Below are 11,414 nucleotides of genomic sequence, written 5' to 3' on the forward strand. Positions count from 1 at the left end.
GGAAATGTGTAAAAAAAATGCAAGACACTGTTCCTGACCTTAAATAGATGGGTTCCTCAAACATGCCATCTTGACAAATTTTTGTTTTCAGAAATAACACAAATGAATTTAAAGAAGCAACAGCCATCTCTCTTCGAACACCACCCATTTCTCTTCAAACTTCATGAAAATTTTTTCCCATGAACCACCCCCCCCCCCCCAATATTTCAATAAGGAACAGGTAGTGAGGAAACAAGATCATTTGTCAGTACCTATCAGAAAGCTAATGATGTATGAATTACATTAAAAACACCAAATATAACAAATTTTGCCTGTCTTAAAAGATAGTGAAGCACTGTGATGTTCAAATTAACCTTTGGGTGTGAGTAAAAACATTTTGGGTATTACATCACATCATTCTCAAACACTAAAAATTACTGTACTGACATGACCTAAAATGTTTTCATTCAAATTGACACTGGTGATGGAAGCACTTGAACTTAATGTTCAGGTTGCTAACAGCTTTACTTATGTGATGTCACTGAATAGAGCATTTTACATCTATTAAAAACATGTATTTTTGTTCCTCACCTCTTTTAGCCTTTTCAGGCCACACAGAAGGCCTGATGAAGATTGCCAATTACACAATCAAAACTTCGTGTTCAACGTGGATTACCAGCAGAAAACCCAATTTTCCACAATGACAATTGATTTGTAAAAGGCAGCTCAGCTAACACGTACAGTGAAGTCTGACATAAAACCAGGCCAAAAACTGTGCCCATAACACAGTAAAGATTTTTCCACGAAGAAGACTCCACAGATGTTAATTCCATACCAACCACAATAAGTCCATATTTCTGAAGTTACAAGTACAAACTCATCATCTGTTGGAACATCACCACTGAAATTATACAAATTGATTCACGAGATAGCTATGCTAAGTGAAAGATGTGCCAGTTAAAGATGCAGTAATTAAGAAAATTGCATCAGTTGGCAGAGTTGAAGTTAGTGAATCACAGTAAGCTAGAGCAAGAAAAGAATGTCATAGTCGTTCAGAGTACAAGCAGGTGATCAAAGAAATAAAGGGATGAAGAAAAAGTACAATATATCCAATTGTCAAGACAAAAATTTCATTTTGACCTTAAATCCCCAAAGATGCTCCATTAAAACGACTTCAAAAGAATTTTAAATTTCAGAGAGGATATGAAAGCAGCAAGCAAGCTATAGAGGGAAAAAGTAATACTCCAAATCTAAAAAGCAAGCCAGGATAGAACCTTCCAGAACACAAGGCAAAATATTATAGAACTTTTTGAAGATCAAGGACTTATTCCACATTATTTGTACAGGCAGAAAAGTCTGTGTTTTTCACAATGTACTAATTTTCTGACAGTCAGGCAGGCAAAGCACTGAAAATGAGTATGTTTCCAGTGGCTTTTACTCACTCCCTATTCCTGCTGAAATACAGTCTATTAGAGTAACTTTTAACCAGTCAGGGTATCTTTGTACCAGTTACTACTTTTGTTTCAAATGGAGGCTGCTCCACATACTTGTATTATTTTATACTAAAAGTAACAGATTTATTACCTCTGTGGTTTCCTGTTGGCATTTCAGCTGTCTTTCCACCTTCTTACAAACTCTCAGGCTCGTTATTATGCTATAATTGAACTGAGCATCAGGTGGCAGTGTTTTAAGTTGACCAATGCCAGGTTCATAAAAATACTTTGACATTTCAAAGTAAACCTGCAATACTGGGAAATACAGAAGCGTCCGAATCCACCTGTCTGCTTTGACCCAAGACGTCACAAATATGACCACAAACACAAAAATACATGGAAAAACCAACACACACACATTCCACAAAAAACCTAATTAAACTAACAGGACAAGCGTGGGAAATTGGGGGTTTTTGGGTGGGGACAAAATAAATATAAACAAATTTAGAGACACACCACCATTTCAAACGACACAAAACGCCGAAAAAAACTGACAACACAAAACTCCCCAAATTCCACTAAACACAATATCCTCTGTAATCGGACACTCCCCTTGACCTATATAGCTCAACAGCAGCTCCCGATCCCACAAATTGGAATTGAACACTTCCCTTGACCTACATAGCTCAACAGCAACTCCCGATACCGGAAAACCCACAGCCACAACCACACATTGGAATCGAACACTTCCCTTGACCTATATAAGTCAAGAGAAACTACCAATACCAAATCATAAAACCCAAAACTACAACCACATCCAAAATCATCACTATCTCAAAAAACACAACAAACCAACAAAACTGGAATCAAACACTTCGCTTGACCTGTTATCCTTACGACATCTCCACATACAGCCATCCCTGGTCCGAGACGCTGGAACTTTAAGCCAGCCTCATTTCTTCACGATATACTCGACACTTCACGACTTAATCAAAAAATCCAAATAGCTGAAGAAATTTTATTAGAGACAACAAACACACTGTCCCCCATTATCGCCGACAACCGAAAACTGTTGACCTTGTCAGTCATATCCATACCTACCAAAGATATATATATAAAAAAAGCAATTTACCAAAATTCACACACGACGAACAGAAAAAAACTACGATAACATCGAAATAGCAAAACTAAAATCGTTAACTCACTGAAGAATATTCCGCTGAAAGCACAGTCCCGATACCACACATGTGCAATGCTATCACGCAAATGAACCCCATACGCCATGTAACATGCTACCCATACTCACACCACCAGAGAGAATCACCAACCGCAACAATACGCCACCTGTAAACACACCACACACACAAACTAAACCAAAAACATCACCTAACACACCACCAGACGGCACCATCGATCACATCAAAACGACACCTACAAACACGCCACTCTCACAAACTAAATTCCGCACCGTCGTGACGTCACACACCACAACAGCCTTACGTCACGGGTCAAAGCAGACGGGTTGGATTGGACGCTTCGGTCAATCTCAATACTGAATCAACAGTTTGTTTTTACTTCTTATTAAAATCAGATTTCCTTCTGGCATGTTTTAAATTTACACAACGCTTTTTGCGACTGGTCTAAAGTTACCCTCAAGGACAGTTAACTTCAACTAGTATTAAAACAGTTATTGTAAATTTTTACTTTCCTAAACATGTGGTGACTATAGATATAAAATGTTACAATGCCTATGGTGATGTGTAACTTACTTTATGTCCAGTATTTTCATAAAATGGAAGAAATTGGTACAAAGTTACCCCGATAGATTCCACGTAGAAAATATGTCAGAACAAAATTTTTCAACTATGTCTAGAATGTGACATGGACACTGATCTCTTAATCTTCATGTAAGTTAGTTCTGTATTCTGTACAAACAACTGTGACAGGATGGCAAAATGCAGAGTCCTAACCCTATTAGATTAGGTACAACAGTCTGCCAAACATGAGAATTTTTTTACACATTTCCAGTTCATAAGAAAGTGGACCACATGCAGTTCATAAGAAAGTGGACTACATGAAAACTGCTTTCGTGTCTATATCAAGTTACAGATGGAGATAAAACTTTGCACAAGTTCATGTGGATTTCTAAGGTGTAATCTACATAAATTTCAACAAAACTGAAGCTGTCCGAGTCGGTAGTACCTTCAAGATTTTGACAAGGGACATGAAACACCCATTCATTAACTACCACATCAAACTTGGAATTGGTATTAGTGATTATTGCTTAGTTTAATTTAAAATTAAATGCACGCTAATTGGTACTTATTACAAGTATTCTCTTTTACTATAATCCTATAATGATGTGATCATACTCTATAGCTGTGTGCGTTCCTGTGAAACTTCATTATCGTTTAAAACGTATATTCCAAGTCAGGACTTCAATTTATACCCACACATTTTTGCACACAAGGCTTCTACCATCTACAATATCCAGGCATCATTCATCATCTCATGGCCTACCGTTATAGCCTCAATTCTGCCAATACCTCTATTCCACTTTCCAAGCTCATCGTAAGCTCTCCTGCGTATCATACTAAACTAACACTCCTGCATGAAAAGACAGATTCATTGGGTAAATGAATTCTGAAATGCTAGTTGAGAAAGACATAAGGAAGAGCACTTATGTACCTTGGAAAATAGAATGGAGATACTGGCAGGACTGGGCTGTGAGAGTGAACCAAAACCAAGTTTCTTGTAAGTATTTCTAAATGGTAACGGCATGTTCCTGAGAAGCTTTACTGATAGTGATGCACTGGTTGGACTACAGCTTTCAGTGCCACTTCCCAATGACAAACTTTCACTTTCAAAATATAACCTAGGCCTTGGGCTATGCTACAGAACAGCCAGTCACACCTGAGACACAATTCGCATTTCCTGGATTCACCAATTAGCAAAACTATCACCTTTCAACCTAAGCTACACCTCAGGTTACAATACAGATCAGTCTATCACTAAAACTTTTAACAAAAAAATAATATATTAGATGCAAAAATAATTTTGCCACTGTTATGTTCTCTGTTTGTGCATGTATGACATCTGATGCTACAACATCATTACATCCTGGGGCAAAGCAGACACCCAATATTGGTAGGACCAGTTGACCAGAGCATCTGTGTCTGCTCACTAGGTTTGGTGTAAAAGAAATTCCACTGGAGAATATATGTAGTCCTGCACATAACCTCACTGCTTTTCACTGTTCTGTATACAATTTTGCAGCTGACAAAGATTGAAAACTTATCGTTATATGGAATGCTGCCTACTGTTTAATTTGAAAGAAATAAAACCTGCCATTCCTTGTATCTTGTGGTTCAGTTATTTAACAAATCATGTTAATTATATTCCAAGACGTTATTATGAGCATTTTTAAAGGTTTGTTGGGTTCAGCAATTTTCACAATACCATCAGAATGCAGTTTCTTATATTTCGAATAGGTAAACAGGGACTTCACCTGCAAACACTTACTGCTTTTTGTATACTGCACAAGTAATCTTTAAAATTGTAAGGATTACAAGAATGTAAAGAAGTATGCTCATTTTGTGTGTTCATATCCAGGTGCCATAGCTCTTTCCTTAACTTGTGACAGCCTGCACTGAAGCTATCATAATTTTTCATCTTAGCTTCTTTTATTGTGTTTCTTTTGGACTCTTAATTTATTGTGGTATACGTTATCCTTACTAATGGCATCTTTAACTGAATTGTGCCAGTTCTTTACTGTTGTAATGGTGCTGTTACTTTGACAGTTTCTTTTGTCCTGTCAGATTTCCATAAACACCGTCTAGTGTATTCTTAGAAAAAAATGAGTTATAATTTATTGAAACCTTTGGTTTTTAAGCCTTTTACATGGAGTGCATCACTGGCACAATGCCTGCATATTTCTTATGCTATTTTGTAAACAAGTAACATCTTTTTATTTTTATGATCCTACTACTCATAGATAATTTTAATGTCAGAGTGTATATGTCTGTTATTCTGCTTCACCAGATAACAGAAGCCTACTGTGCTGTGAACCACAAACAATGGTTTATTTCACAGTTGCCATAGCCAGGGTGCAGTGGTTATGGCATCAGACATTTAAAATTGATCTTCTTTCCTTCAGAAAACAAAGAGTTTGATAACAGAATCAGACTAGAATGTGGTATTTGAATTCTCCCCCCCCCCCCCCCCACACACACACACATCAAAACCTTGATTGTGACAGACTGATTTGTAATGTAGGTTATGTTGGAGGGTAAGAAACTTATACTCAATAACATACAAGTCTGTTCAGAATTGTCTTATTATGAACATGCAGTCCACATAAACAATGAAAAGTGTTGCGGAATCCACTAATAACTTTCACTGGATGCATAACAGGATTATGATTTATTTATATACTTATGCAGTATTAACTACTGCCCCATTCTCAGACCACTTCCCATGCTTGAGAAATTTTGTTGTTATTTTCAAATGAAATCTACTGTCTCATCTGTAAACCAGGAAACAACAAACTCATTTTTATGTGTATTCACATTTTTTTCAGGCAGTAAGTCTTTAAGTGCCTCATTCATGTGAAAGTGTATCAATGCCTCTTCATTAACAACAATTTGAGTAAAATGTTAGTTTTCTGTTGGTTGTATTGGAATTGTTCAGTACATAATCTATTGTCCACAACCAACACCAATATGGTTCAGTGCCATACAGTTTAAGATAGTAGCAAGCACTAAGCTCAGCTCATTAATTATTTTGACAGAACTAAAGCAGGATCTTTGATTACCGACACTTAGCAAATTTACAATATTCTCTAAATGTCTCGAATAAAAGCGTTGTCTTAAAATCGCGATTCTTGGCATAGTATGTCCAGTAATGATCCACAAATTTTGCAGGTCTGGAACCAAATGCAGTGTTTTGGTGCTACAGGATATATATAACACATAGTATTATACTTCTGATAATGAACAGTAGACCAATTTTGCAAGTTTTCTTAGGGAGCTCTGTTTTCTCATGCATTTGGCCTTGAGGATGTAACTGAATAAAGTAATGCGAGGTTTGAATTTCAGTCTCTTCACACCAAAAGTATTTTCTTACCTCTGACAGTAATGCGGAAAGTTATTAAGTTATTCATAGTATCTGCCATTGGATCTCCATGTGCAGCATAGGAAGGGTTGAAAGGCTGGGTTAATTTAATTTTTTATTGTTAAAAGTATTTGGTGCCAAACATTAAGCACCGCATTTGAAAAGTCAAGTGTGGGCCTAAGAGAAATACTGGATGGTGAGATTGTTCACTCAACTTTCAACATGGTAATCAGTTTTTGGACAAAACCCATAATCTTGTATTAAAACAGTTTCTTTGCTATCCGGTTTTGCGAAGTTTAAGAAAAACGCTCAGCCCATAAAAATGTCAGTCATCTGCATATTTACCAATAAAGATTGTCAACTCTGGAGAACGACTAAGTACGGAAAGATTAAGCCTACCTGGCCTAACATCAAACAGCACACTGTTAAATACAACAAACTTTCCAGTATTCTTCCTCAACAAAAGGTAGTTATTTTTAATTCATAAAATATATATCAAACTTGGTCACACCTTCCAATTAGTCTCTCAAGATTTTTCTTACACGTCGCTACCCAGGCAAAATATGTGCATTTACCTCCTATGAATACACAAGTTTTACCCTAAATTTATCATCAATACATCAATTACTTGTTTAGCAGTAGAGGTAAAATATTAAACTCTGAACCATGATGTTTTCCACAAAAATGTATTTCCAATCAATAATCCATTCAGTAGCAAACATATTCCGCGTTATGTTTACCTTTAATGCTTGTATTTCATTTTCTTGGCGTTCTTCCGGAGATTCCATACTACATAGCACAACCCGTAAGCCGCGTACCACACATTGATGACGCTGAGTCTTGATCTACATTTTCAACAAAGCAAAGGTGTCGTTAGTTCTATTTTATTTTCAAGACTTTTTCTGTGTACACATCAGGATCAGTGAAAAGCGAAGCGAAAAATAAAATCGTTCCGCGTAAGGGATATAAAATATATCATCTACAAGTTAACCCCGCACTTTTGAAATTGCCAGTGCTATGTTGATTTTATCTTGCACAGTGCATGTTGATACTTTGACTTTCGAAGATAGTGGAATATCTGCATTTACGTATTAGTACAACTCATGTGAATTTGTGTGTCTTACAATTATATGTTACCTTTATGTAAGTATTAAACCAGTTATTTAACTATTACGATATTTTTCGTCATCAACAAGTATTTTATATCAAATTTATATGAATTTTTTGTCGATATATTTTGATACTAACATTGAATCTTGCCAAAGATAGAATATGTCATGAGTAGTCCGCCCTTCATTTTATCTCACTGTAGTGGGGAGGAGTGTTGGAAGGATTGTTGTGTGATATTACAGCCTTTGTAGGTATTTTTTAGGTTGTTGTTAGTTATATCTATTGTTGTGATTGTTCGTTAACAAATACTGTTTGAAACGTTTGTAGGATGGTGCAACATCAAGATAGAAAAATGTCACTTTGAAATAACGCTTCTGAGCGTGGTCGAACATTTGAGCATCGTAATGCGTCTAGCATTTGTACAAGCATATGTGGATTCAGCGGGCTACTAATCAACGAAGTACTTATAGTAATTTACTTACCTGGTGCGAGGAATAATATGTCAAGACCGATGAGTGACGAAAGTCATCCTCGGACCTTGTACGTCGGTAATCTGGACGCTTCCGTGTCAGAAGACCTGCTATGTGCCTTGTTCTCGCAGATCGGTCCCGTCAAAGGCTGCAAAATCATTCGTGAGCCCGGAAATGACCCTTACGCATTTCTGGAGTTTACGAATCATCAAGGGGCTGCTACAGCCCTTGCTGCTATGAACAAGAGGCTATTTCTGGACAAGGAAATGAAGGTAAACTGGGCGACATCTCCAGGTAATCAACCTAAACAAGACACTAGTAATCATCATCACATTTTTGTAGGGGATCTGAGTCCTGAAATTGAAACACACACACTTCGGGAAGCTTTCGCGCCATTTGGAGAAATCTCTAATTGCAGAATTGTTAGAGATCCGCAAACTTTAAAATCTAAAGGTTATGCGTTTGTTTCATTTGTGAAAAGAGCAGAAGCAGAAAATGCAATCGCGGCGATGAATGGTCAGTGGTTAGGAAGCCGCAGCATTAGAACAAATTGGTCTACAAGAAAACCTCCACCTCCTAGAAACGAAAGGCCGCGTCATGCGAATAATAAATTGCACACATTTGATGAAGTGTACAACCAGTCAAGTCCAACTAATTGTACAGTCTACTGTGGAGGTTTCAGTAGTGGTATAACAGAAGAACTCATGCAGAAAACTTTCTCACCATTTGGAACGATACAAGATATTAGAGTTTTCAAGGACAAGGGATATGCTTTCATCAGATTCTCAACTAAAGAATCAGCAGCACATGCCATTGAGGCCATTCACAATACAGAAATCAATGGTCAGACAGTTAAGTGTTTCTGGGGAAAGGAAAGTGGTGATCCAAATCATGCTCAGGCTGGAATGGGCCAGCCAGCAGCAGGTGGAGCACAGTATCCATATACTTATGGTCAGCAAATGGGTTATTGGTATCCACAGAGTTACCAAGCAGCTGCACAAATGCAGGGACAGTATCTTCAAGGAATGCAACCGGGTTATCCATATGGTGGTGGGCAGTTTGGCTATAGCCAAGGCTACATGACAGCAGGCAGAATGGGTGTGCAACTACCGACAGCTACTTGGCAGGGAGTTCCAGCTCAGCCACCAGTCCCTCCTCAGCAAATGCCTCAAGGAACTGCTATGCAACAGCCTGGAGCTGGCATGGTGGCATACACAATGCAGCAGTTCCCAACGCAGTGATGTGGAATTTGTATAAACTTGGTAAACTGCTGCTGCACAGAAAAAAAAGAGTATCTTGTTTATAAGCAGAGGTCTGCATAATGCTACTCAACCAGCTCTTGCCTTAAGAGAGGGATGGGAACATGGTTTTGCTTCTTTTCCAGTAACAAATGCAAGATCATTTCGTAGTATGTGCAAACTCGTGTTTATAGTTGGTTTTTGCAACAAACTAATGGTGTGTATTATTAAAAGTGGAGAACAATATTGCATCTGACAGGCACCCTACCATTGGCCATGACTCCACTGCAGGACTAAAGCAGACATGTTCTGTTCAGTAGCAACATTCATGGCATATAGTGTTGTGTTTTAAAAAGTAAAAAAATCATAAAAGATGTGTTTACTGAAGAGATATGTAAAAAGTGATAAGATTTTGTAGATTTGCTAGATGACAACGGCATTTTGTATGCTCTCATGGAGCCCCCAAGATTTTTCTTTTCTGGATTCAAATGTCACTGGCAGGATGCTGTTTGTAAGTGAAAAATTTTCTACTTTTAAATATGTTTGTGAACTATTTAATTATGTAACATTGAATAGACTGTGCTGTCATTGCATTCCACATAAGATGCTCAGAATTTGTGTGTAAAACTGTTGATGGGATGATTTGTAAATTGGAAACAACTATTGTTTACACATCAGACTTCCTGCAAATTGTTTATTTAGTGTAGATTTGGAGTTTTAATTTTGTACTGTGTCCTGCTGGTGTTAACGTCATACAACTGATCAGCGTGTTGTATTCTTAGCTTTAAGTTAAACATGTCACATGAGTATGTAATGCTGTTGTTTGAATCCAAGCAGCTAACTTGATTCACTGATTGTTATAATAAAATATTTGGGTCTGGGTGAAAATTGTGTACATATTAACAGATTCAGTAACTGTAAATTCCTGTTATCCTAGTTTGCACCATTCTGGAATTTTTGTTTAAATTTTTTTCAATATGCATATTACATGTCATAAATTTTGAAACTGTTTTGTATATTATTGCCACTGCCGGTATTGCAGTTGTAAACAGTGAAGAATACACTTTATATGTCTAGTGTATGGTGTCATTGTGTAGTTTTCAGCAACAACTTTGTTAAAAAGTTTTAATCAGAACTTGTGAATAGAGCAAAATTTGTTAAAAGTTACTTTTTTTCTTGTTTTTTGCTATGTTACATGACAGGTTATATGCATATTCCAAAGGTCAGATCATCATTTCAGTTTATGTTAAATTGTACTGTTTATTTTACATTGGGTTGCACCATGAAGTATCAAGCAGTACAAATAACAGTGTAAGAGAAATGTGAATACATTTGTTTCTGGGAATATATTACCATGTTCATAAAAAAAAATTGTACTGTTTTTATTAAAGGCCTGTCTCTAGAGAAGGTACTACATAGCTGTCCCTCTTTCATTCTGATCTTTATGGTGAATATTCTGCAGAGTGAGACAGAAGGTAATATAAAATTGATTTGTGTTCCAGGTTGATAATATCTCTTCGGAAAATTTTGAGTTTTATTGAAGTTAACTATAGCAAAACACAGTGGCGAAAGTGTTAAAATAGGTACAGTTATTCAGTTAATGGAAATATTGTAATAAACGTTTAATCTTTCTGGAACATCCTCTGATGTAGAATTTGGAAAGGCCGTTAGTGTAACAGTTGTATACAATCTCTATTTAATTTTACAATAAGTTGTTGTGTTCTCCTCCAGAAAGAGACCCTAAGAGAGAAGGTGCTCAACTATTTACCACAAGTATTTCCCATACTGATTTTTAACATTATTTTTGAACAATAAAGACCAAGATAGGTATGTAGAAGATGTGCTAAAACTTTGTACGATGATGTCCAAAACAAACACTGCCCTTGTCTTCCAAAACATAATGGAGAACGAAAAACCTTGAATTTAAGCATCCGGATTAATTTTTTATTCTGCTACGGTGTGAAAGGGTTACTCAGCATGATATTGCTCTACAAGGTTGCATTCCAAATGTTGACATTAAAATTGAAATATTGCTTCATAGATGACATGTCATCATAGCTTATAAAAATCGA

General features: G+C 36.8%; 2 protein-coding genes across 2 annotated transcripts in view; one reads left to right on the plus strand and one right to left on the minus strand.

Annotated features, from left to right (window-relative positions):
- The window catches only part of LOC124788618 (eIF-2-alpha kinase GCN2), a 312,712-nt gene extending 305,167 nt beyond the window's left edge, over window positions 1-7,545 (minus strand). The window contains exon 1 of the mRNA XM_047255891.1: window positions 7,265-7,545. Within this exon, the coding sequence (XP_047111847.1) occupies window positions 7,265-7,312 (48 nt within the window). The 5' untranslated portion in view covers window positions 7,313-7,545. The remainder of the gene's footprint in view (window positions 1-7,264) is intronic.
- A 237-nt stretch (window positions 7,546-7,782) lies between these two features.
- LOC124788627 (nucleolysin TIAR) lies at window positions 7,783-10,230 on the plus strand. The gene is made up of 2 exons (XM_047255901.1): window positions 7,783-7,881; window positions 7,962-10,230. Exon 2 carries the CDS (start codon window positions 8,134-8,136, stop codon window positions 9,343-9,345), a length of 1,212 nt encoding a protein of 403 aa, XP_047111857.1. The 5' UTR covers window positions 7,783-7,881; window positions 7,962-8,133; the 3' UTR covers window positions 9,346-10,230.
- The last annotated feature ends 1,184 nt before the right edge of the window (window positions 10,231-11,414 follow it).

The sequence above is a fragment of the Schistocerca piceifrons genome, chromosome 1, assembly GCF_021461385.2.
Source record: "Schistocerca piceifrons isolate TAMUIC-IGC-003096 chromosome 1, iqSchPice1.1, whole genome shotgun sequence".
NCBI lineage: Eukaryota > Metazoa > Arthropoda > Insecta > Orthoptera > Acrididae > Schistocerca > Schistocerca piceifrons.

What these genes read in the sequence shown, in the direction of transcription:
- LOC124788627 (XM_047255901.1), top strand. Translation starts at nt 8,134, where the DNA reads ATGTCAAGACCGATGAGTGACGAAAGTCATCCTCGGACCTTGTACGTC.